The sequence below is a fragment of the Diabrotica undecimpunctata genome, chromosome 3, assembly GCF_040954645.1.
Source record: "Diabrotica undecimpunctata isolate CICGRU chromosome 3, icDiaUnde3, whole genome shotgun sequence".
Classification (NCBI taxonomy): Eukaryota; Metazoa; Arthropoda; class Insecta; order Coleoptera; family Chrysomelidae; genus Diabrotica; species Diabrotica undecimpunctata.
The window spans coordinates 124,907,165-124,935,070 of NC_092805.1; the positions used below are offsets into that span (position 1 = coordinate 124,907,165).

At 31.5% G+C, this 27,906-nt stretch overlaps 1 protein-coding gene across 2 annotated transcripts in view; it reads left to right on the forward strand.

The window, feature by feature from the left end:
* The window catches only part of LOC140437363 (nose resistant to fluoxetine protein 6-like), an 82,185-nt gene that overhangs the window by 36,407 nt on the left and 17,872 nt on the right, over positions 1 to 27,906 (forward strand). For both annotated transcript variants that reach the window (XM_072526851.1, XM_072526850.1), the window contains exons 5-6: positions 14,588 to 14,781; positions 22,638 to 22,804. In XM_072526851.1, coding sequence (XP_072382952.1) covers positions 14,588 to 14,781; positions 22,638 to 22,804 — 361 coding nt within the window. The remainder of the gene's footprint in view (positions 1 to 14,587; positions 14,782 to 22,637; positions 22,805 to 27,906) is intronic.

The following is a 27,906-nucleotide window of genomic DNA, read 5'->3' on the forward strand; positions in this document are numbered from 1 at the left end:
ATAACTAGTACCAGGTTAAGGTCAGACTTATAAAATATACAACTTCTTTTTTTAGTGTCTGGTACTCCCAAAATTAGTTACTATCTCTTAAAATTTAGTCTCTGTATCTTACCTTCACTTATCCATGGTACTTGGATAAACACCGTGTCCATTCTTTAATCTGTATTATCTTAAATTTCTCAGAGACTCACATGCAGTCCTCCTTCAGCTGTTGGTTTGAAGCCCAGAATTGCTCAACAATTGGTCCTGAGTTCAGGATTTTGTTTTCCAATTTATGTCAATGGCATCTTCAGATCCTCAATTTCAGCCTCTGAGGTACATCTGCACGCGCATGAATTTTAGGAGTTCTTTAGCCTTAACTACCTTCCACTTCCTCTTTTTCTTCAAAAAGTCCTTTGTAGTCTTTAAGGACTCTTCGTCAGCACCTATCAACCCACAGTACCTACCCACGAGTCGGTAACCTTTGTAATGAGGTGAGCGTGGAGTGCCGTTAATAAGTTTATTGGGTACATCTTTTATTGCCCCAACATCATTCTCAGACAGAAATATGTGTATCTAGGTATTCTTCAGGAATGACTACCGTCTTTATCTTTATCACAGTAAAAGCATCTTTTGCGGTGCCGCTTTAGAAGAGGCAGCAGATTTGTTGTTAATTTTCCCTTGAGAGTATATCCAACACAGTTTGCTTAATATTATGTAGGATTTTAACATTTCCTAGAGCCTTATTTGGAGGTCTATGAGGTAATTTGACCTTAAAAGTGACAATTTCTCGTTTTCCCATTTTCTATCCCATCTGCCTCAAATATTTTTGGCCGAGAAACCCCAAACCTCTTGGTATCATTCAAAGAAGTCCATATGAAGTACTCAGTATTTTTATTACCAGATGTGTTGGCTTTATTCTTTTTACGGAAGAACGAATTTGTTTATACCTGCAGTCTTCCTGTATAGGTATAAAGCCTAAAATGAAATGGAGTGCGGTCTGGTTTCCCCATTCGACTGGTTAAATTAGACACACAACTGCCATGCAGGCCTGGGTACGGTACAATTACACCTTTACTTTGTATATTGGAGATGTAGATTTAGTGGAAATAGATAAAAGAAGGGATAACCTTTTCTTAGTTGTACTTTAAATATAGGTATAGATACAACTAATAGATAATACCAGGTCGAGTTGACCATGCATTGGCGATCTGAGCAGTGTCGTAGACTAAAGATTTGGCAATGAAGGCCAAAGGATCTTCTATTTGTATTTTCTCCAAGGGTGGTGGTTGAACTAGCCAGATAGGAGGGAGAGGTATATTTTCTGAGGTTTTTGAGATTTTTCTGTGAACTGGTTCATCCAGATACAGGCAAACTAGAATGCTAAAGTTTTGCTAAAATCGCACTCACTCTATTAGCGATTCGGTCACGTCGTGTTTGCTGTGGACCACCTATTAGTCAAATCCTTTCGTGATGAGATTTAGACTGTGACAAGTCCTGCTTCTCGCCAGGAAAAGACTTGACGCACGTATTAGAAAAGATACCGAAATAGACAAAAAGATAGATGGGTAAAATTACCAAAGATAAGATAAGATAGGAATAGGGCGCCACTTAATTTTTTTGGGGTTTAAGGAGAAAATTAAGAAACCTTAGAAAAGAAAAAAGATAAGGAAAAGGATGTTGGTTCTGAGACCAAATCCAAGGAAAGATACCAACAGTTAATTATTAAATAAATTTGGTCAACACACTATATAAACAAATAATAAATATATTAGGTGGACTCCGTCCACCTACTTACCTACAAAACTTAATCAGCCTGATCTTTCTTCTGGTCGAAGGAATAATAATAATTTAATATAATAAGCAAATATTCAGAGTTATTATGTTATCAGGAAACTTGTTAGGAATCGACAAATAAAATTCGTACATAAAACAAAAACAATATATTGAACAACACAATGATGTAGGCGGCTGAATGTACACTCAAGTAGTAAAAATACACCATTAATTATTAAATGGTGGTATAGATATAAAAAATAAACAGTATTATGATTGATAAATACCTTTACAAATACAATATAATAAAATCATACACAAATTAAATTATCAGCGAAGAGAGTCTGATGCTATATAAAAATATTCAACTAAAGTTGATTAAAGAAAGTTTCTCTTTGCTGTTTAATGGGCATATCTCGAGATACTGGGTATAGTAAATAAAAAAATGAATAACAAATAACACAAAGTTAATTAAAGTTAAATTCAAAAAATACGACAAGATTACGGAAATAAAAATTTAACCAACCCGCACTGGTTAAGTTAATTATCTGTTCGCACTGTTGTTTAATGATTAACGAATGATAAAATGTTCGTAATTATTATTTATTAGAATTCCTTAGTAGCTCATGGAAAGTTCGTAAGAAAATATTGAATGTTCTTTAAATTGAATGCAAAAATCAGTAGTTACTTTTAACTACTTTTTACAGATGAAGACATGGATGAACGGAGATTCGCCCAGATAATTAAAGATAATGTGATACCATAACCATACCATATTATTCGCCCAGATAATTAAAGATACTATGATTATGATAACACAGTAATTCTCGATGACTGCTACACTGCACTGAAGTTATATACTATACTTGTATCAATCACTGAAGTTATTTAAATTAAAAGGTACTTTATACCAATATTTAATCTAAAATGATGTTAGATTAAAAGAACTCAAATATATGTACACAAAAGTGTACACACACTTTGAAAGAAAATGCACAGAGACGGTAAGGTAACGAGCGTCTTTCCTCAAAGATCGCCCAACTAGAAGTCCTCTTCCTTCTCTAAAAATTTACGAAATTACCCAAGAAAGGTGTGATATCTCTCACTCAAAAACGATAGGACAGTATTCATTTCCAAGAAGGTAAAGTTCTAACGGCTATCGAGAAGTTTGAGGTAAATACGGTACTAGTAACTTGGAACGTGACGAAAATAAAATCTTCGGAATTAGGTTTTTACAGAAAAATAACTATAGACGTACTTTCGACGATATTTAACAAATCTATCTAAAGGAACAGACGCGAAACCGGAAAGAGATTAACTAAGGATTAACCAAATCGGCGTCTTTAAATAAGTAGGTAGATTCTTCTGTAATATTTCCGGTAGTTTCCAATAAAATTTAACAACCTATTTGCGAATACGACCCTGGGCGTATCAGCAATAGAGGTAAAGGGATTGGAAATAATTTAATATATTAACTATAAAAAAATGTTACAATATTTAAAAAACTATCTACCATTAATCAGCTAATATCTCAGTCATTATAACTTGAAAATACTTCTTTAAATAATTCCGCACATCATTCCACAAAAAAACAAACCAAAGCATAAATATTTTCAAAATTACTCAGCATAATATTATGACTAAAATGTCATAATTCATAACGTTGTTCGTCGTTCTTGGCCGTCCTGCTAGCTCTAACAAACATTTGACGTCCAATTTGTGTCAAATTTATATTTTTTTATCTCTAATTTAAAGGCATAATCATTTTTGGAAAATATCTTTGACTGGTGTCTGTTGTTATTGACTTAAATTTAAACAAAAATATTTTGCGAGACAAAACTTTGCAACAGGAATTTTGCCTTCCAAAATATTATTAAAAAAAAAACAGAATATTTCATTCAGACAACAAATGGTTCAAATATCTTTTTGAAGTTAGTTGGTCTTTATTATAATAATTTTATTGTAGTACACCAACAACAAATATATTTTTAAATTAAAGCGTTGGCAACAGACACCAGCCAACTTTAACTGAGCTTTTAATATGGTCTCACGTATATATAAATACATTCCTTGTATCGACATTATGTAGTTACCTTTCCGGAGACCTGACGATGCATAGCAAATTGTAGTATGTGAAACCTGTCATTTAAGATAGAATAAATGGATTGTAAGTCTATTCTTTATTTCTTTCCTTTTATTTTATTTTTTTTAATTAAGTTGAAATGAACTCACATATACAACCCATTGATCATAAAAGATATTATTTAAAAATAAAAATCGACCTGTCTTTGTGTTTTTACAAACTGTATCAAAAATAAAATTATGAATTTTATTCGTTAATTTTGGGACACACTGTGTAATTTAAAGGTATATAGATTTCTTCGAGAAAGTTAGTTGTTTATAAAAATAATATTGATCAACAAACAAACTGGCCTTCACACCCGAAATCCTTTTCTGAATTAAAAATTTGCATAAACATTATTTTCTTACCAATTTATTACTTAATTAATTTGCACTGTAGCCTAGATTTAGGGATACAAACTTTCTTGTTTTGAATGTATTGCGAAATTATTGTGTAAGTACCAGAAATTTTGCTTTAACTCTAGGTCATGTCCACGGCAGAACCGCTGAGAGAATAGGTCATTGTTACAATGTTGTAAATACATGCGAATTAAAAACTCCGTACGGTAAAATAAAGATCATAATTTTTTATTGTTGTTTTGTAAAAATAATTTTTTATTAACAACTAAACATGACATGAGAAGTTCAAGACTGGAAACATCACATTTTTGTTGAAAATCGAATGTGAACATTTTGTTTTTGAGGGGTAAATCTATTTTAAAACCGAATCGTCAAAATTTGTAAACGTACCTATTAAAAAAAAGAAAAACTTTTGAATATTGCACCGGGGGTTCTTTACGCTCCATTAATGCAATAGATGCACCGCAAGGACTAATGTATGCATTAATAACACACAAACGTGTGTTAAAATTAAATCAGTATTTTACACATATTATAAATGCAATAAATTATAATGTAAGTATCCCAACGTGGAATGGAAAAGTAATAATGCGTTTATTAATTAAATAAAATAAATAACAATAAAATAAAATAGTCACATAGCAATAAAATTATCGAAAAACTATTCATATCATATAAATCATTACATTTATACAAACTAGGTCTGCGTATTAATATAGGGATTAAAACACCACAACGATTTAAGTAGAGAATTTATTGTTTCCTCAGAATAGTAATCAGAAAAATAATACTTAATGAATCTTACAAACTTTTATTCTTCAATATATATAAAAACTAAAGTGTAGCTACATTTTATAAAATAAAAAATGTATTTTTTAAATAATTTCAATTAAAATTCAGAATTTAGTTAATAATACTTTTATTAAACATCACAAAATTAGGAAGAAAAATATTACGAAATGTAACCCTGAACGAATGAATCTATCCGGTATATTATTGCATTTATACATAACACTTAAATATTTGTTGCGGAATAGAACAAATTGAAATCCTTGAACATGTGATAAAGTTATTTTTATCATATAAATAAATAAATCAGCAAAATATTGATCTTAACTTATATGAAAAATTTATTAGTTCTGTGAATACTGAAATTTGGATTATTTATATTGTTTTTATATTTACCTAAGACTGTTTTTGGTTTATTTTTATTTAGTGATAAATATAACGTCCAGTGGTTTGTTCTGCCAGAAGCCTCTCATGGGTTATGTTCTGTCAGAAGAACTCAACGATTTTTATATGATCTGTCCTTTCAATAGGACTTAAAAGATTTCGGCGGTGCAAAAACATTAGCAGTTGCGTTCATATCCGTTTTTAGGTAATCTTTGAGGTTTTTTAAGAAAAAGTAACTAAAAAATCATGTAAAATCTATTAAAAAAAAGGTACACTGGACGTTCGACAAATTGTTTTAGTAAAAAAATATACGGGAGTAAAATAAACATTTGAACTAACATAAAATTTATTTAGTAAACAAATTATTGCGGATAGTGCTGACTGAACTTCTTTTATAATAAAAACTTAACGCTTTCTTTTGGATGTGCCATTTACTCTTTCTGAAAAATAATTATGCGAGACTAAGTATTTCTAGACTAAAAAAGAATTGGTTTCTGTAATACCCAAGCAGTAAGGAGTACATTGGGTGTTTCCAATTATGTGTGTTCCAAACTTCTTTCAATGCTAAATCTGACTGTTATGGATGTTGTGTAGGGTTGTGGGTGACAGTAGCTAGAGCGTCATTAAAATACTCTTCGACCAATTTAATCGTGGTACTTTTTACTTTATTAGGAATGCGTTTATTTGGCAGGTTCGCCTTCAGTTGTGGTACCACAGCTCCCAATAAAATTATGATTTTTTTTATTTCTTCATCCTACACTAAATTTACATTATTAATTGTTGCGGTAGCATAAACAGTGCTCACGACATTTTTAGGGCATTGTGCCTTCATTGTCTTTGATGGATATTGCTTGCCAGCTGTTTTTACATTACCCAAAAAATACAAACCTCGTTTATATAGGTTAACTGCCGTTTTTACTGAAGTAAACCAAAAATCTCCAATGATTATATGGCCAGAACTATATCGTCTGCTTTAGTCCAACATAGAGTGGTGGCAGTTCCTGTGTCCAATTTTTTTTACTCAACTTTACAACTTATGCTCAAAACAAGAAGTCAAATACAGAAGAAAAGAAACGCATTTCTAAAAATGAAAAAAAATTTTCACCGAGCGAGATCTTGATCTAACTCTACTATATCGCATCATAAAATGCTATATACACAGAATGCTGCTACATAGCATGGAAGCTTGGATGCTGAAAATTAGCTGTTACGACCTGGAAAAATTTTAAGACGTATAAATAAAGATCTTAAACATTTAGAAATTATTAAAAAACCAAAAAATCTTGTCTTGGACATATATATTTAGACACGAGAGACATAACTAATAATCTGAGAAAAAATATAAGAAAGTGTGGTCCTGGTAGACGACAAACAACCTAGCTGCATAACATTAACGATTAGATAGGCTTAGACCTCCAAACCTTATTAAGAAAAACACAGGATAAGGATAAATTTGCAGCAGTTATCATACCCTTCATTATAGGCGGCATCTAATAAGAAAAATATTTACTAATAAAAGCCGTATATAAAAAATAGTAGTTATGTAAGGAATCAAAATATTACGAAATCAATTTATTTTAAATTCATCGCAATTTAGATTACTAAAAATTTTGCAAGTAGACCTTGCAACTTACGTGTAAAGGTTATTTTTTATTTTTTATTTTTATAGGTCAATGCATTAAACTTAAGATAAAATTTAAGAAGGCGCAATTAATCGCGCCACATTTTAAAAAAATTAAAAGTGTACACAAAGTGCAAATTATTTAAGTTCTTATCTTAATATAACACAAAAATATTACACAACAACAAATGATAAGATTAGAAAATTAATAGCTCAAGCATTTCAAGATAATTTTAAAATTAAAAGTGTTAGGCTGTTTTTATCGCGAATTGTTCTAATCAAACTAATAAGAGAAAGTGCTTCTATATCTAACAGATAATATAATAAACCACAAAGGACCCCGCAAGTATCCTTATGGAAAACCGGCCCGGTCAAATTAAACAAAAGTTCAAATCATGAATGTCTTGCTTGTGTGAGTCCATTTCAAATAGGTGAAAGAAATAAAATAACACTTACAATTAATTTAATTTCACTACCAAAACGACCGGTTTCACTTTCTACACTTTGCAAATCATCTTCAGGTCAAACGGTACAAAGTAAATTAAATGCTGAAATTATAAAAAGCCCATATTAGGGTGCTGTCTTATAAAGATAAAGATAAAAAATTACAGTAATTATGCCAATATTACATATCTGTGTTTATTCATATGAATAAAATTGATTAAGCAGACAAAGTAAAATCCCAAAAATTGGTAAGAGGTAATATATTGATTTGTAATCAATTAGTAAAAAACTAAATACTACTTACATGCCGATACAAGAATTATTAGTTAATGTATCGGGAAACATAGTTTAAACTATCCTGTATTGCTGATGATGGGTGATCTTCGGTTCTTATTGTAACTGTTTGATAATTAGCGGGGAAGTTTCTTGAGGGGAGAGATGTTAACAAATGAAATAGGAATAAGGTATTAGGTGTTTGTTTGTTAAATGAAAGTGATGTTTTCTAATATTTAAATTATTAAAAGTTATTTATATTTATTCAAGAGATATATTTTAGAAATGTGTGTTAATTTATTAAAATTTTATTTACAATAAAAGCACAGTTGTATGGCAATTGTGAGTGTGCAATTTTTTTAACTTGTCATTATCAAATTTATTGATAAAGTGACATTACAATTTTCTGCCAAAACAGAAATCAAATTCTCGCAGTAAACTTTAAGTTTTAAACGTTTTTATCTCAGTTATTTTTTATCCTACAACAATATAAAAAAAAGAAAAACCTTTGTTAAAAAAACCTCAAATTTTGTTCCCTATAATTTTTTAAGTATATTGACTGTATATGGAGTTATTCTCAAAAGAAAATGAAATTTATGAAAATTTGAAAAATTATGATTTTTTAAATCACTTTTTTTTTCAAAATATGCATTCTAAACCGGTCAAAATTTTTGAGGTCATTACTTATGCTAAAATAAAGAAATTATTATAGGGATTACTATAAATTTTAATTTTTGTGGAAATGGCATATGTTCTATTTTTCACTTTTTCCAAAAAAAAATCGAAAGGGTCCTCTTATTTTTATCATAACTTGCTTAATTTTGATGCTATCAACTTCTTTTAAAGCTCATTTTATAGGTATATCTGTGTACTTTGAAAATTGTTTAAGAACTATATTTTATAAAAGCATTGTTTTCCTATTATTTAAGCTTGAATATTCAGATTTGAGTACTCGCCGAGAAAAAAAAACACATTTAATTACCTATAACTCACTTTAAATTAATATTAAAAGGTTTTTTAAGTAAGGAATTTATTCAATTTATTATTAGCTTCAATTTTGGTAATGGTAACTTTTTTATAAAAACTTATAGTTTTTGAGTTATTTATGAAAAACCGCTTTTGATCAAAAATCTTTGATCTTCAATAACTCAAAAAGTATTAATTTATTTTAATAACTTTATTTTTTAAACGTTATTTTTATTAAAATAATTTCCACCCCCGAGCAGAGGTGGCATCCACCTCCAGGGTAAAAGCGTAAGTTGACACCATGTCACTTTTGTTTCTTAAGGTATCCTCTAACTCCTCACTAAGTTTCATGAAAATCGATGGAGGTTCAACGAAATCGGAGTGACCACCTTCAGTGACTGTACTATATTTTCAAAGTGTATAGCTTAATTTTGTTTAAATCTCTCTACATAAAAACAAATTTATTCGCAACTTTTTAGTGGAATTTTTAATGTTTATTGGTATTACTTTTTAAAACTATAATAATTAAATTAAAAATGAGGGGATCTCGACATATAATTGCACGTATGAAAGCTGATTTATACTTGGAAAACCCCCATCGAATGCCTATTTCGTAATTACTTTTCACGAAATTTGTTATAATTCTGGTTCTAAAAATCGGATCAAAGTTTGTCAAACGCCAGTTCGTTTATTTTTCAAAAGATACAATTTTATTTTAGGTAAAATTAAATATTTCTCATATTTTATGAGATACAATCAGTTTAACAGTTAAATTGTTAATAACCAATTATCTTCTGTGTTTTGAGCCTGGTACCCTTGAAAATTTGAATCTATGCACTAGTAAACATAAAAAAATGTCAGGTACCAAGAGGACACTCGGTGTAAATACCCACCCCCACCCCCCTTACTCTGATACTATATCTAGTGATCTCACAAGTAAACTCCTTCGCAGAGCTGTGCGATCTCAAAAAAAAGGTTAGCTAGAAATTTTAACCTTTTTTAAGGCATACATATCAAATTTTAGTATAATGCATCAGTATATTTTTGACCGCTGCATAAAAATGACTATATATAAAACAAAGAATAACTAAGGTACCGTTCTCTAAGTATCTTAGTTTACTAATAATAAGATAATATAAGATAATATAAGTTCTAACTTATATTATCAGACATTTTTTCATGATATTGAAAACTCCAACCCAACTTCAGATGACTCAGAGGCCCAGACAGTTAGTTCTGACTGTTGCGCGATTGTCTATTTCTACTGCTAATACTTACCATTAGCAAAGCCAAAACATTTTAAAACTTGATTAACTGCCACAAGATTTATCAGTAAAAACTGGCCAAGGATACCTTTTTCTGGCCAAATTTTGTTTACTATATCAGCATTTATAAATAAATAATAGCTCTCGTAAAAATAAAAATAATCTTATCGTTCTTTATACGTTCTCTAGTTTATCTTCAGATATTGCCTTAAAAATCTTTTGGGATATTTAGTAATTTTTTAGATTTTTAGCAAATGTTTATTACTACCCACTTTTTTAGCGATGTTAAAAAATAGATTAAATTTATTTTATAAGTTATTTTCTAATGATATTTTAAATATTTATTCAAATATCATTTGATTAATTTTCTACTACTTCCTGAAAACAAAATTATCATAATACTCGTGTAGTAATTTGAATATTCAGAATTCTTAAATGTACTTGAATAGTTCATTGATCCATATAATCTTTTAAAATGCCAATACAAAATATTCTAGTGATAATATTTTATTCTGAATTTAATAAATTATTTAAAATTTTTTGCATAATTATGTCTGTGTTGTAAATATTATGTCATTCCTTTATATTTATTGCTTAATTGTGTTGTATTTTCTTTGCCAAAAGTGTGATCTTACTCTTTTACCTCATACTTTTGCACAATTCCATTTTACCTATTATCACTGGCTTTCTAAGTTGATGGTTTCACTTAAGGGCTAATTTCGGAAAGGTCAAACAAATTCTGCTCTTAATCTAATACTTGTAACCTACCATAATATGAAGAAGTTGATTTACTATACTCAATATCCACTTGATCTTAAAGCTATTTAGGAAAATTTTTCCAGTTTTGGTATAGTTATAGTCGGTCAGATAACCAAGCCATGCGTAGTGAGTGAAGGTATAAGCAATGCTCTCTTGTTGTTAACATCAGGGAACTCTTTTGTCCCGAAGGTGAGAAATTACTCCAAAGGCGAATGAATCAAAGGTTCATAAGGATGTAGAAGGCAAGGAGAAACCAAAACATTAAAGATACATGTGGATATCTAATCATGCAGATCGAAGTGCAAGGTCCTACATCAGAATGAAAGATCCGACAGGGGAGGAATAACAGAACAAAACCATAAGGCTTCCCAGGTCGTTATTAAGTAAAACCTTTAAGTAAAAATAAGAGACACGACCAGAAAATCTGTGACCTGGAATGTCAAGACCATGTACGAAGCAGGCAAAATCCATAACTCCAATCATGAAAATGGAGAGACTAAATATCGATATAATGAGCATGAATAAAATTACGATGGCCTGAGTCCGCAAAGTGTCGAATAAAAAAACATCAAATATATTACTCCGGAAATACAGAAGATCAACATAAGCATGGCGAAGAAATAATTTGAAATAAACAAATCACAAATCATGATTCTCATTTTATAATAGATTTATTTACAGCAAAAACCAACATTATTCAAATATACGCACCCACGGCAGACCAAGTAAATATATGAAGGCAGTTTATTACTATTTAAAGGAAGTCTTAATTAAGTGAAAACTCATGAACTACCACTAGTTATGAGTGACTGGCCAAAATCGACAAGGGTCGTTATGGTGATGTAGGAGGTTCATGGGGTTTAGAAGAGCGAAGTTTCAAGTGCTTCGTTACTTGCAACGAGCAAAGAAATTAAAGAAGGTAATTATGAGAAGTGTTTACGTAACTAACTGGAAAAGAAAAGTAACCGATAAAATGAAATGGAAATGATTAATACATTAAGCCATGGGCCTACTAGGCTCTTAGTGCTTACATATTATTATTGTGTTATAGATGGGACATCTAGGGTGCTATTCTAATAACATGTGGTAACTATGGATTATAATTCTGTGGAATATACCTATGCCGTTGATTATGACTTCTTGATATCTGGTATGTTGTAGCTGAAGTTGGGTTAAAATCGATGGTTGGATTTTTCTGACTGTTTTCGGTATTTTTTGAACATTCCCAGTATATTTGCCACAAATTAAGTATATTTATACTGGTTTTTTTGTCACAATTCTTGGGTACTTTGTTGCACATACGAAATGTACTCATCTGGTGAGGCTCTTAAAGCTAATATGTTCGCATCTTTATATTCTTCTATTCCTCTAGGTGATGATATCCATCTTCTTCTTAAGGTGCCTTCTCCATTACTGAAGGTTGGATATAACTACAGCAAATTGTTCTCTATCTTGAGCTGTTCTTAGTACCGAATGTATGTCTATGCCTATCCAGTCCCTTACATTCTTCAACCAGGAGCATTTTCTTCTTCCTGGACCTCTTGTTCCTTTCACTTTCTCTGGGAAGTTGTATTTTTCTTCTGTGTAAATATGTTTTTCTGTATCCTCTCTCAGTACCCATTCTTATTAGCATATAACTCGTTTTTGGTTACGTGCTCTGTCCAAGAGATCTTCAGCATCCTTCGGAAAACCCATATCTCAAATGCTTCTATACGCCTCATACTTGTAATTCCAAGAGTCTATGTTTCCACTCCGTATAGCAATATGGAATAAATAAACGTTTTTACAAATTGCACGTATTTCGACCTCGTGGTCAAGGTCGTTTGTTATCCAGCAACCAAAATACTGGAATCTTTGTACTGGTTCTATATCCATAGCATATTTATTTTTATATCTTTCTTTTTTAGATATTATGGTTAGTCTTTTTTAATTTTATGACGTAAGTATAATTGTTTTAAACTCTAACTTCAGGAGCTAAGGGAGTCGGAAATTATGAAAACATTGTTTCCTCGATTGGAGTTTTCTTGACAAAATTTAAGTGCTATTGCTTTCTTGCAAATATACTACAAGTTTGTGGTGAAAGTCTTTTTCTTATCATTAAGTATATCGAATGCTGCAATAACTGATTTAGTTGTAAAGGCGTAGGTAAAAAGTTAAGAAGATTTGGGATCGTTTAAAATTATTATTCTGTATAAATAAAGTAGTACGTCTTTGTGTATATTCTTCTTCTTCTTCAGATGCCATACGTTATGCAGCGTGTAGGCGTTCTTGCTGATCTTCAACCTTCTGAGACATCAGATTTCGAACGCTTCAAAAAGGTTCAGCGTTTACTTACGTGACCACGTCTCGCAACCGTATAATATTATTGGCCTTATGTAGCATTTTAGGATGAGAATACGGAGACCTAAAGCAGTCTCGCACTGACAGAGGTAGTTTTTGAATTTGGTGGAAAATATATCTAGTTATTGCTACTCGTATCTTCACTGCTTCGTCGCATTCGTTTTACTGTTTAAGATAACTCCGGAATATTTAATTTTTTTAATTCTGTCTATGTATAAGTTAGTAGTTTATTTTTAACTGTGTTTACATATAAGATTGTCTGCTGATCATATTCCTCTCCCACTGTATTAATAATATTTACTATTTCTTGTAACTATTCTATGTTGTCTGTTATGAGAGCTTTATCATCGGCATATCGCAAATTATTCATGGGAACTCTGTCCTGTCCCGCCCTTACTTTTTTCTACTTGTGTATATAGACTGTTTTAATTCTTTCATTAATTGCTTAATTTTGCCTTTTGACATTGTGTAAAGCTTTTTCGTTATATTTGGATAATTGTGTATAGGGGACATTTTGGCTGCGCAGGTAATTTGGTCTAAAATATTGTTCGATAATATTAAAGTTACTGCAAAGATGAGAATTCTTTTATAGAAAGAAACTTTTTTCGAAGATTTGTCTGAATAGATACCTACTAGAAGAAATGTTTTCAAACAAAATAAAAAATTTAAAATTTAAATCTATAGTCAATTTAATTCTCAAACGTACTTGACCAGTTCATTGCTCTACAAAAGACTTTAAATTAATACGCATATAAATTTATAATATCATATTCGCATATTAAAACTAGGTAAGTGTGTGATTTGCAATTCCTAGATAGTGAATTATCAGAAGTTGTTTACGATAGTGAAGAACTGATGAATAGCGAACCGGATTCTGTAGTATTTTAATGGAAATATTTTTAATGGTGTACTAGTAGATCGAGCCAATAACCTTTAAATGGCATTCTGTAGTCATTTTTAGTAATTCTCAAGGGCGCCTAATGTTAAAATAAATATTTATGCAAACCCAAGTTTTTTGGGTTTGCATAAATTGTAATCTTTAAATATTTCTCAAGTTTTCATCATATTATGCACTTACAAAAACAAATTAAAAGAAAAATTGTCTAATAGTTTAGTTTATGTCAGCAAATATACGACATATAGGCGTAATATTACATAAAAGCTCATATTCTTATAGTGCGACGTATACAATCTTATTTATGTTAGGCTTTAAAATAATCTTCATCATCATTTTCCAGCATCTTAAATACTATATTCCTTGACATATACCTTTCCAAAGTCCTTCCAATTGCCACGTTTGAACGTTACTCTCATCCAATGTATTTCGCCAACTTGGAATATGTTAATTTATTAATGTTTGTCTTTTGAGGACGATTTCCGAAATGGAAATTGAAACGTCAATAAACTTATTTTAATCTTCAATTGTGGCTTATTCTCATTAAAATAGTATAATACTTTAAAATGCCACAAGAAAATAGCTTCAGAACAATATATTTAATTTTTATTTTAGATTATCAACAATCGGCTTCTACAGCATTTTCCGTCTACACAAATGGAAAAAAACTTTTTCAAGTTCCAAAACGTGTATCTCCTCTAAGTTGCTTAGATGGTATTAGAGTGATTAGTATGATTTGGATCGTAATGCTCCATACTTATTCTGTATATACAACAGGACCAGTATTTAATTCCAAAGATGTTGTAAACGTAAGTTTCGTAATTTATTAAATTATTAGGTACATTTGATTAAATATTTATTGTAAACAAGTATATTCTGTGAATATTGTACTGACAAAATTATTTTAGTTATTTGAAGAATCGTTCCGTGATATCAAAGGCTTTCTCGGCGCCCGAAATAATCCGACCAATTGGAGTGACGTTTTTAGTATACAAAATATATCATAATCACACAATGATAAATCAGAACTGTAAAGCAGATGGCTTAACACTTTCTACTTTTTTCAATCGAGCAGATCTTGAACTGTATGGGCCACATGATATTGCATTAATATAACACCACTAAAGAGCATTCTATGACAGTTATTCTTGATGCTGACGCGTAAGTGTGTTATGAGATGTCTGAATATCGATTATCTTTATTATCAAAAGTATATTTAAGATTACTTTTCTTCTCTGGAAGATTTTTACCATAGCTCATCAAATGTTAAAATAATGAGTCCAAACGAAAATTCCACTTGCTCTGTTTGTCAGTCAGCAGTGGTGGATTCACTGAGCATCAACTTTCTTTTAATCAAGATTTCGAATTTGAGAATGTACAGTTCTTATGCTAATATTCAATATCTGAGCATGTTTTCTAACTTTTCTGTGCCAAGTACCACGTTAAGTAGTGGAAATTTTAAATAGGTTAAAAAAAAATAACCTATAGAAAACAATATGCATTATACGAATAAAGAAATATCAGCAAACTTATTTTATTTGCAAGTCTTTTACAGGCATTTGTGACTTTATCATCCAGCCCTCTGCATCCAAAGTTAAACATAGGCCTGCGTAATATCTTCAAGTTCTATTGATCTTGAGCTTCCTGCAGCCAATTCCCAGCTATTCTTTTGACGTCGTCTGTCTATCGTGTAGGTGGTCTACCTCGGAGCTCCATATGCTGCCCATGCTTAAGAGATTTTTCTTTACAGTTCAGCAGTATTGTTGTCCCAAGCAATTTGAATTTTATAACCTAGGTATTTATATTTATGAACTCATTCTATTTCGTTGAAGACGAGTTTTGGATTTTCGCTTGGTACTAGATTTTTTGTAATGTATTGTGGCTTTCCAAAAGTTATGTTCCAACCAACATCATTAAAGGCGGCATATAACTTAGTAAGCATAGTTAAAATCTCTTAAGTTATACGTTATGAGAACAATGTCGTCCGCAAATCGTTGGTGGGGGAGCATTTCGCCGTTGACATTTATTTCTTTTTTTCACAGATTGTTAATACAGATTTCTTATGTTCCAGAACTGCCGTAAAGAGTTTCGGAGATATGTTACGTGTCTTTTTGTCTGGTTCCCCTTTTGACTTTTATACATTTTGTACTTTTGTGCAGTCTTATGGTCGTGGTTGCATTATTGTATATATTCGCGTATCAAATGCTTTGCAAAAGTCTACGAAGGCTATCAAGTGAGAGAATGTATTGTAAAGAAAAAGTGATTTATTTTCTATCAACCACACTTTTAATCTTTAAAGAGTGGCATGTATGATGCGATGTAGGTAGGGAGGTGGCGCCAGTTTTTACCGAAATATATTTTTTTATTTAATTAGATTGAGTACAGCAATCTGCTCACATGCCAATAATAATTTGTTTTGTTGAATATTTTGATATGTAGAGAGCTAATCCAATGAGTTATCTCCTTAAAACTAATCTTAAATTTAGATTTTATTAGTCTAAATGAGGGTCCTAGTATCAAAGTCAGCAATCTCCACTTTTTACCAAAATTGAGTTAGTTACACCAAATTGTTCGTATTTTAAAACACTATACATAAATAAAGAGAATAAGAATCAAAAACGGCATTATCCGCCTATAAAATAGCATATAAATTTAGCCTAAGAATCAAACACGGCAATCTCCATGAACGGTTTAGAATCAAAGTCGGCAATGTCCTGTTTGACCAATGGGAATCCTCGTAGTGACCATGTGATATACCACTAGGAGTCGTCTGGAGTCGCTGTCGTTATAATTTCTCGTAGTTTCTTTTTAACCAAGGTGCCAAGCTGTTTGTTTTTTATTTTGTTACTTTTTTAAAATGGAAACTATTACAACTCCTGTTGAAAACAACAAAGCTCGCAAACGAATTCGCAATCCGTCCACATGGCAGCAAAATGTGCGGAAAAAAATGAGGTACGTTCTTTAAAATTTAGTTGTAGTTTTTACTCGAAAGGTTAGGTTTAAGAGCACATGTCATCCGTATTCAGATTTTATTCATATAATTTTTTGATTTATTTTATTATTAAAACTATTTTACATATTATAAAAAACTAATAAAAAAAAACAAATGATTTGTTCAAGCTACTGTTAATTTTATAAGGTCAGTATTATAATTAGTTTTTTGAAATATGTTATCTTTTCAGGTACTCTTCATCACAGTTACCACAATTTTCTACTTGCGGCCACAAAACGAAGACCTATCAATGTTCTTCTCTAACAATGAGAGATATCAAGTGTTTTCATGATGCGTTTTACGCAGTTAAGGAAAAGCTTAGTCAAGATTCCTTTATTCTAAAATTTTGTACAGTTTAACTACCTAAACGTCACCGTCCAAAAAACTCTAGACATGAAGCAAAAACAACGTCTGTGAAATGCTTTGTACGGAATAGTGTAATAAAGCAAAATATTCCAGTGTGCCAGAAAGCTTTTTTAAACATACTAAATATTACGAAACATCGCCTCACCTACATTATGAAATCATTTTTAAAAACAGGAGAAGCACCAAAGGAAAAAAGAGGCGTTGACAGAAAAACTTCAAATTTTAAAGGAAAACAAGAATCAGTTCAAAAATTTATTAATACTTTTAAAAGTATTGAATCGCATTATTGTCGTTCTTCCACACGTATGCGCTACCTTTCTTCTGATTTGTCAATACAAAAGATGTTCCAAATGTATATTAATCAGTGTTCTCCAGAGGAGAGAGTAAAACCATCATACTTTAGAATTATTTTTAATACTAAGTACAACCTTAGCTTTACTACTCCCCGTACGGATATGTGTTCCCTATGCATTGAGTTTGCAGAAAAAATTAAAAGATCTATGGATGAAGAAGACAAGAAAAAATTGATTGTTGAAAGAAAAATTCATAAGCTAAGGGCTAATGCATTTTTTGAGTTGCTTAAAGAGTCACGAGATGATTTGATAACACTATCTTTTGATTGTCAAAAAAACCTTGTACTTCCTAAGGTCCCCGACCAAAGTGCCTACTACTCTAGGCAACTGTATTTATATAATTTTACCATAGTCCAGGGAACCTCTCAATCAAAGCTTACTGAAAAAAATGTATTTTCGTATTATTGGACAGAGGACGAATTTGGAAAAGGTTCCAACGAAATTTCTTCCGCCGTTTTTGACAGGCTGAACAAAATTGACTTTCACTCTGAAGTAACCACCATTAGACTAATGGCAGATGGCTGCAGTGGCCAAAATAAGAACACTACGCTAATTGGAATGTGTTGCAAATGGCTTTCATCAAGAGCACCAACACATGTACAAAACATCGAGGTAATTTTTCCGGTGGTAGGCCATTCTTTCTTGCCAGCTGATAGAGTCTTTGGTAATATTGAGAAAGATATTAAAAAACTGGAAGTTATATCGCACCCAAAAACGTATTTGGAATTATTTTCAAAAATAGCTACACTTACTCACTTAGGGCAAAATTGCAAAGTGTTTAATTGGAAAGAAACAATCTCAAGTGTTTTTAGACCCACTGGTACATGGCATTTTTCTTTTAAAAATACAAAGCGCTTTTTCCTAAGAAAATGCAAAACTGGAAATATTACCATTAGAGGAGAAATTAATTACAGAACTGATTTGCAAACATTTAAAAGTGTTTTAAAGAAAGGTTGTACGATCTATATGATTGACCCCGTTATTATAGAAAGTGGTCTGCAAAAAGTAAATTCACTTAAGCTTAAAGATGTTGATAAACTTCTCACCAAGCACTTTGGAAATACTTGGAGAACCATGGAAGAACTCAAATTTTTTGAAGATATTATCTTTAATAATAATCAACTAGAGCAGCTAGCAGTTCAGGAAGGAAGTGCTGATACAGTTTCAAATACTGAAAAAATGGAGGAAGCAACTTGTGAGTTCTTTGAAGAACTTCCTTCTATTTTAGTATAATATTTATATAATATTTTGTTTCTTAAATTACATTATTCTGAAAACAAAGCTGTTTTATTTTTATGAGCTATCATAAATAAAATTACCTGTAAAACTCTCCAAGGTAACATAAATACTTATTATGTTACTTTTATTATGTTCTTGCCGAATTTTAGTATCAAAACCGGCAATATACACCTCTTAGTATTAAAACCGGCATTCTCCATCTGTTTTTTCAATTTAAAAAAAAAACTGTTAATAATTTAGGTAAAACTTCTTCACCATTTGCTGTCATTTGCCATTGTCTTATATATTAGACTATATTTGTTTCGATATCACCTTAAATACAGCCGTATAATTGTTTTGCGTTTTACTCAAAAGTCAAAATGATGGAGATTGCCGACTTTGTTACTAGGACCCTCAAATGCACTTCACCTAAATGCATGCCGAGATATTTAGCATCTTTGGATGGAGGAAATTGACAAATGTCAATAAATACAAGAGAAAATGTTTCCACGTAGCGTAAATTAAGTTGTATTAGATATATTGAGTCATATTTTTAACCATTGCTGAATGCTATTTAGGTTTGATTGAAGGTTTCTTGAGGTTGATGATGTATCTATGTGAGATGCCAAAATAGCATACGTTGCTACAGATTATTTTTGTTGTTGAAACGTCCTCTGTGTACAAGGATTATAATATTGGGCCAAGAACGCTGCCCTGCGGAACGCCTGAACATGTAGGATACATCTCGATTCTTTGTTTTATAAAGAAGCATTTACTTTGTAAATAAGGATAGAGTAGGAGCTTCTTTAGTTTTATTTGTAGTGCTATGTGGCAAATCTTATCTAATGTCTGAGATATGTCAAGGAAAGCAGTAGAATAATATAGTTTTGACGTTTAAGCCTTTAGGTATTTGCCTTGCAGCAAGTCTATGCTCTTAAACTATAATCCCCTGCTTATAACGGGAACCAAATTGATGCTCTGGAATTATTTTATTATTGCCTATTATCATTTTTAGTTAAAAAAATGATAATATTAAACATTAAAAAGAAGGTATTGTATTATATGTAAATATAAAATTAAAAATACTTATTATACAGGGTGTTTAACTAATAATTGGAAATATTTTAACTAGTAATTTCTGAGCTTAAAATATTCAGATTTAATCCAACTAACTTAAATAAAATATAGCTCCTTACAGAGTTACGGGTTGTGTTATTTAAAAATTTAAAAAATATTTGTACCCTGTACTTTAAAACTATAAATTTATTATTTTTCCAGATATTTGAAGTTAAATGAACTGATAGGGCACAGTTATTTTGATTAATGTATTAATTATGTCGGTTGCATTTAATGTGAAAATGAAAATTTAAATCGCTAAACAACAAAACATAATGTTATTTACTGAAATTTCTTGAAATGAATAGGTGCACTTAATATTTAATAACAAATTACGGTTAAAAAAGAACTATCTTATTTATTCTAAATGAAAGAACAATTTTATTACCATGAAAATATCAAAAAACATATTTTACCTAAACCTTTTATAACAAATGTTCAACGTGAAGTACTGCAAAAAACTTAACTTGAATTATTTCGTTAAACGATCTTCTAACTTTAATGCTGTCATATTAGTTAACGATTATTTAATTCTTCTTAGTAGACCAGTAATATATCATGTACCCCCAAAAATAAAAATTCTAAAGCCCAGTTCCACCAACGCGATTTAAGTTAAAATTTGATCTTAAGAAATAATTTTCACTTAAGTCCGTTTAACTTGGAGCATGCATTGAAATTCATCTTCTGTCATATATTGACACATAAGTGAGGTTAAATTTCTTCTGTTGATCGTCAATGTTAGGTTATCTCGCATTTTTTCGGTCTAATTTGATTTTTAATTTTTATATTCTTATTTAATCTATAGTATAGTATATCTTAGTATAGTGATCTATAATATAAAAGTAGGTTCTGTGTTGATAGGATTTTTTATATTTTTTGTTATAAATTTCACCAAAGTGAATTAAAGACAGTATCAAAAATGACACAAACGTTCTTCTTTTTCTTCTTTTTTTGATGTTTCTGTATTAATAAAGAGTCAACAATTTAATAATTTCGGACAATTTTGCAAAGTTGGTATTTCCGAAAACTTAAGTTTTTTCTTGGTTAAGTTAAGTAAAAACTTGTATGGTGGAACGCAAACTACAACTAAGAAATTTTTTTGACTAAGCAAAACTTAGGTAAGATTTTACTTAGATCACGTTGGTGGAACCGGGCGTAAGGGATTAATTACATCGGGTGTTCTAGGCGGCCATGGAACTTCACTACCTTTGCCAATCCAATGATGAGAAAATTGCTTATCGAAATTGTTCCGTGCTATTAAATAACCATGAGGCGGAGCTCCATCCTGCATGAACCACATACCTCTTCTTTGATTAAGTGACAAATCTTCTGAATCGTCGAAAAGTGTAGATTGTATAAACTGTAAATACGAGTTACAATTCAAATTTGCTGGTAATTCATAAAGACCTTAACACTTATCTGCAAATATACCGCGCCGTGTTAATCTTAAATTCATTTTAAAAATGTGACTCTCGAAATAGATAGACATTTTCAATATCCCAACTGTGGCTGTTTCTCCAGTTAAATACTCCTCCACGTTCAGCCTAACCAATAAAAATATTTTTTTAAATTAAATTACGATTTTGATTTTTTTATTTATTATCCACAATGTTTTTTGTCAGCGATTAAAATTTCATTTGCGTAATAAAAGCAATCCTATGACACAAAAACACTAACATAACTTCATTAACTTCAGATATCTTGAAAAATATTGACTTGAATTGAATAATCTAAAAATTGTACTCAAATAATAATTCCGCCAGTGGCGTAGAATTTGGAAGGGGTCAAACATTCACTTTCCCCTGTTGTACGCCTCTGCTAGTAGCTAGAAATGTTTATTTAAAATAATTGAGTAAAATGTACAGTACCTACATTTGCTGCCAAGTATGACAAGGATATGTTAAATTGTTTTAAAGTAGGTACAGGGTAGAAATATTTTTTAAATTTTTATATAAAACTTTAGTAAGGTGTCACATTTTTTTTAAGTGATTTGGGTGAAACTTCAATATTTTATGTCAAGGAATCTATAGTTAAAATATTTGCAATAATAATAAAATACCCTCTATAGTACAATTATCAAATAAAAGGTAAAAATTAGAAATAACTGATCTTAAAAAACAGAAAATATAGTAACTCTATTTATACCATGTATTTTACTAATCTGTATAACAATTTTAACAAATAGTTCTTGGGTATTATTGCCAAACGTGTTTCTGGCAAACTACGTTATAGAAATATTATAGAAACGTTACCTACACCAGCTATCAATGTTTTGTCAAAAAGAGCATCAACGAAGCGACTCATGAGAAAATATACAGATATCATTGTCTAAATAGATAACATTAATATCCTTTGATTTTATTTGGATTGATAGAACCAATATTTTTTATTTACAATCCAATTTTTTAATTGTCTGCTTCCTTATAAAGTCATGGGATAGTAGTTGTAAGCAGTTTAGAAATTTAGAAAACATTCGAAAATTAAAGTATAAGGTTTATACCTACCATATTATATTATAATATTTGTATAAAAAAATATTTTACATAACTTTTGTGCAAATTACAAAATATTATTTAAACCGTTAATATAAAAGTATATTTTATTTTCTTATCTTTTTCAGCTTACCAATTCGCTCATCAGCATGGTTTTCCTAAATGGAAGTTTAGCCTGTGATACGTTCCTAATTGTAGGAGGCACTTTAGTTACTTACGTATTTTTCAAGAAAGAAAAGTCGAGGGAAATAAACGTCTCCAGTGTAGCGAGACATTATTTTCACAGATACATGAGGTAAACGTTTTACGCAGAAAACATAAAGTTCTTGTACTATGACCTTTACCGTTGCTTCTTTCACCCGGATAAAGAACATTTGCATATTATTCCTTATTGCAATCCTCCATAAATTACTGAGAATATATACTTTGTTTGCCTTATTAGCATTTATATACTTTTTGGGTAGAAATATTATTCTTTATTATTTTCTCGTCTATATAAACTCGGTACACATCCTGCAAACTTTATTTAATCAATATTATAAATTTTAAGAAGAATGAACGCTACTTTTTGTACTGTAACATATAATAAAGTTTTTCCTCAAAAATACACAACTACGAAAAAAAATCTATCAGTTGTTCAAAAAATAAAGAAGGATATTATAATAACAGTTAAAGATAAAAGAGTAGTAAAAAGAGAAAAACGTTGACAGTGTAAACAATATAACAGGAACATGAGAGGCAAGAGGAAGACTAAGATATTTTCTAAAAAAAGCCAACACGAACTTCATAGTTCATTTCAAAAACAAAAGCCCGTAAGGAAAACGGTATAGCTATCAGGAAATACTAAAAATACAGAAAGAGTATTTTTATAAGCTCTAGGATTCAGAAAGAAAATATTAACTAGTAATAAGATAATACATGTTACAGTAGAACAACAAATAGCAGAATCGAAAAAATATGTCATAAAGTAACTAAAGCATACTAAAAATGCAGAACCAATAAAGAATGATAAAGTGATTTATATTTATAAAAGCTTAAATTAAATAATCTGTCTGTTAAGCTATAAGGAAAATCTTTGTAGGTACATTATATCATATTAACTGGTTGGTTATACTTTTCATACAATTTTTAATAATCTTTTTTAAAAACGATTTCTCCACTCAACATTAAAACGTCAACAGTAGTTAAAAATGTAATTTTCGTTACTATCGATTGTTGCTTAATCTAATACAAACATAATATTTATGTTATATTATGTTATTTGCTTTTAAAATCAGACTCACTTTCATCTACACGAATCATTTATACCAACCTTTAACTCTACAGTAATGACTTCTAGGCGACGTTTATTACCCAAGTACTTATTTTCGCCTTTGATAACATATTCACAATCTTTCCTACAGATCTATAGTTCATTTGGCAAATTTCTGTTTCATCAACACTTTTGCAGCTCCTAACGTAACGTTTTTTGCCTAACCGTTTTGTTTTTCGATTAAATTTTTTATTTGTGCCCAAACAATTTCTGTAGGGTTTAAGACTTAATGATATGGTAATCGTTTTAAGGTGAGCGTATGTCCACTTAGTAGTAATAACTTGTTAAATTTGTATTGAATATGATCTTGTTTGATGTTGTACACTTTCATTGCCAATCACGCCCCTAGGCGTGATTGACAACCATATACCACCTGCCGATCACGCCACTAGGCGTGACCGGCAACACTATCTTTTAAGTAAATTATTTCAGCCGGCTCCGCAGTTGAACTGTTGATTATTATGTCACGTACTTAAGATTTTGATTTCCCATATAATTTTGTTGGTTCCGCGATTTTTTTGCGACAGTGCTGTAACGTGTAATGTGAATATGGATTACTGTGTTGCTGGTCCGACTAAGCCTAAAAGGGGGAAATTGTCAAGAAAGCCTCTGACCGAAACATAATTACTTTATTACTTAGAAAACGGGTATTCTTCTAATGATTACATAGATAGATTACATACATAGATTACATAGATTCCGCTGATGATAGTGATATTGTTAGAGGTAGTGGAAGTGAGATTGATGAGCAAGTGACATTCCTAAGTTTTACAAACACAGAAACAGCTAGTCTACTAGACAGTACTTTTGAACAGGACAGGCAGAATATTTTTGATTCGATGAAACTCTTTCCGTTTATTAAACGAAAAATTAGAAAGTGGGGTCCGTACGAAACGCCGAGAGGCAGCCGTAAAGCCAGATGCCGTAGCATCACATAGTAAAAACATCCAGGGCACCAAAGGATAAACCACACACCATCTTCGTAAAGAGAGAACTTAAATCTTTAAAATATGTAGCCACAGAAACAGAGCATTCCCTCCCCTTCACCAGCGAAGACATATCAAAGGCTCTTAAAGACGTTAAGCCAGCAAAAGCACCAGGATTTGATAATATTCACCCTGAAATCCTAATAAATTGTGGCAAGTATGGTAAAAGTATGGCAAAAGTGTGGCTGGCTCGATTTTCCACAGACATCATGGAAACTGGAAATATTCCATAAGAACTAAAGCGCTCTAAGATAATAGCCATACTAGAGCCAAGCAAACCCACCGACAACCTAAAAACTACAGACCAATTACGCTTCTCTCTGCTATCTACTAACTATTAGAGAGGCTTATTTATAATAGAATCAGTACAGAACTGTTCCAGGTGATCCCAGTCGAACAAGCGGGTTTTAGACCAGAACGAAGCTGTGCAGACCAGGTAATGTCACTCACCACCTACATCAAAGCGAAATTCCAAAGAAGACTTAAAACTTCAGCGGCATTTATTGATCTCTCGGCAGCTTACGATACAGTATGGAGAGAGGGCCTTATATACAAAATTCTCTGTGCAATTCCCTGTAAACCAATATCACGCCTAATAGATAGCATGCTCAACGACCGAATATTTCAAGTAGTGATGGGCGCAGATATCAGCCCATCAAAGAAACTTAAGAATGGCCTACCACAGGGGTCAATGCTCTCTTCACTACTATTTAGCTTATACCTAGCAGATATGCCGGAAACACAGCCAAGAAAGTTCGGATACGCCGATGACTGTGCTGTCACTACACGATGCAGAATAATAGAAACGTCTGAAGAAGTTCTGACGGCAGACTTATATATATTGGGCAAATATTTTCGCAAGTGGCGACTTCAACCAAATGCATCCAAAACAGAAGTTAGTTGCTTTCACCTGAACAATAAACTTGCTGGAAATGAACTCAACATACGGTTTGAAAATACCACACTTACCCACAATAAAACACCTAAGTACCTGGGCGTAACACTAGACAGAACGCTATCATTTAAAGAGCATTTAACAAAAACTGCCCAAAAGTTGAGTACAAGAAATAACAATATACAGAAGCTCTGCGGTACCACCTGGGGAGCATCGGTTTCCACTCTCCGCTCTACTGTGTTAGCCCTTGTTTTCTCAACCGCTGAATATTGTACTGCAGTCTGGCTACACAGTCCACACGTAAAAAAGATCGACAATCAGCTGCACAGCACTAAGAGGATGATAACTGGCACAATTAAATCAACTCCCACCCAATGGCTTTCATTATTAAGTCACATCTCACCTCCACATTTACGACGAGTCGACGCACTTACACGTGAATACAAAAAGATCATGAACAATATAAACCTGCCACTCCACCAAGATACCGAGGATGCACGAAATACCCGTCTCCGTTCTAGAAAACTACCAATGAAAACGGCAAGAATGATACATCACGAATGCATGGTCCCAAGAATGGAACGAATGGCAAAATAACATGCCCTGCATTACCCACAAGTCACCAGGTTTTGATCTTCCACGCAAAACATGGTCCAGTTTAAATAGGATCCGAACTAGACATGGCAGATGTGCATACATGCTACATAAATGGGGAAAAAACCCGTCCCCTCAATGTGACTGTGGGGAGAACCAAACCATCGACCACATTATTGAAGAGTGTCCCTCAAGATCCTACAATGGTAGCCCTGAAGACTTCCTGTTTGCAAGAGTTAATTGATTATATAAATACACTTGATGTTTGTTTGTAACTATTTAAAGTTTGTCAAATACCTATATTACTAGTGTTTGTGTATTTGTTCTAAATGTGTTGTAATTGCCATACGATAAATAAATAAATAACGAGAAAAAATGTTTATTTTTGATGGACATTTGCTGATGGAGAAATTCATTGACCACATAGGGTCTGAAATAAATGAATATGCCATATATAGCTAAGAATTTCAAGGTAAAACAGACGATGCTAAAAGATGTAAAGAGAGATATGGAGAATCTAAACGCTGCATTCCACAACATATTTCCTCATCTAAGCAATAATTAAAACGTAAAGAGTATAACGAAATAAAAGAAAGACAGTTAAGATTTGATTTTACATATAGTGCCTCCGTATATTCACTTAAACCAATTTCATACCAACAGGACTCATCAGAGCGACTAACAGAAGCTCTGAACGTGAAAACAAATCTTTTCCGTCGAAAAGAAGCAATAATAAAATGGCTTCCAAACTCTTTAATGGTTTCTCCTTCAGTGGCCATATTTCGCTTCCAAATGTAACAATGCTTTTGACAATGCTATTGAGTAGATTCTGTTTACTTTCTTTCAAAATCATTTCATTCCACAGTATGCTGTTTAATTGCTGAATGACTTCTCTTCCCTGGCTATTTCTGTGTTTAATTTCTTTATCCAAATTTCCGTCATTGGTTATTTGGATGCCTAGGTATTTATTTATTCGTTTTGCAGTGATTTAGTCGAAAGGTGTTGTTCTTTCAAAATTAGATTTTGTTGTTTTCTCCTATATACATGTATTCTGTTTTGTGATATTTACTTGTGATAGCTCCATTTCTGATATTTCTCAAAAGTTTGCGTGTCATACATGCTACATCTTTGTAGTCCTGAGCCAAACCAATTTAGTGTGTTTACACACAAAGAGTTATAATGTGGTGTCATTTAGAGAAATTCCCATGCCACTATATGTATTTCCTTTTCCACGTATTCAGATCTTGTTTTAAGTAGATTGTAAACACAGTCGGGGACAGACACCATTTTTGTTTAAGTCCTTTGTCTACCACAAACCCTTTGAATATCTCTTGGCCTATCTTTATTTATCTCGTGCTGTTTTTATAAGGTTTTTGAACTACCTTGATTAAATTTCTACGAAGCTACTTCCTTTTTAAATGCTTTTAGACAATCCTTTACCACTACAATCTGACCAGCTGTGGGGCGTAGTTCATATGTTTCATCACCATACAAAATTGGTTTACCTTTACTTCTATAGTATTTAATGTCCAAATAAAAAAGTCGATTATGTTCTTGTTTCGTCCATATAATTACTTTTTTATAGAGAGAACTAACAATTCTAGTCTACT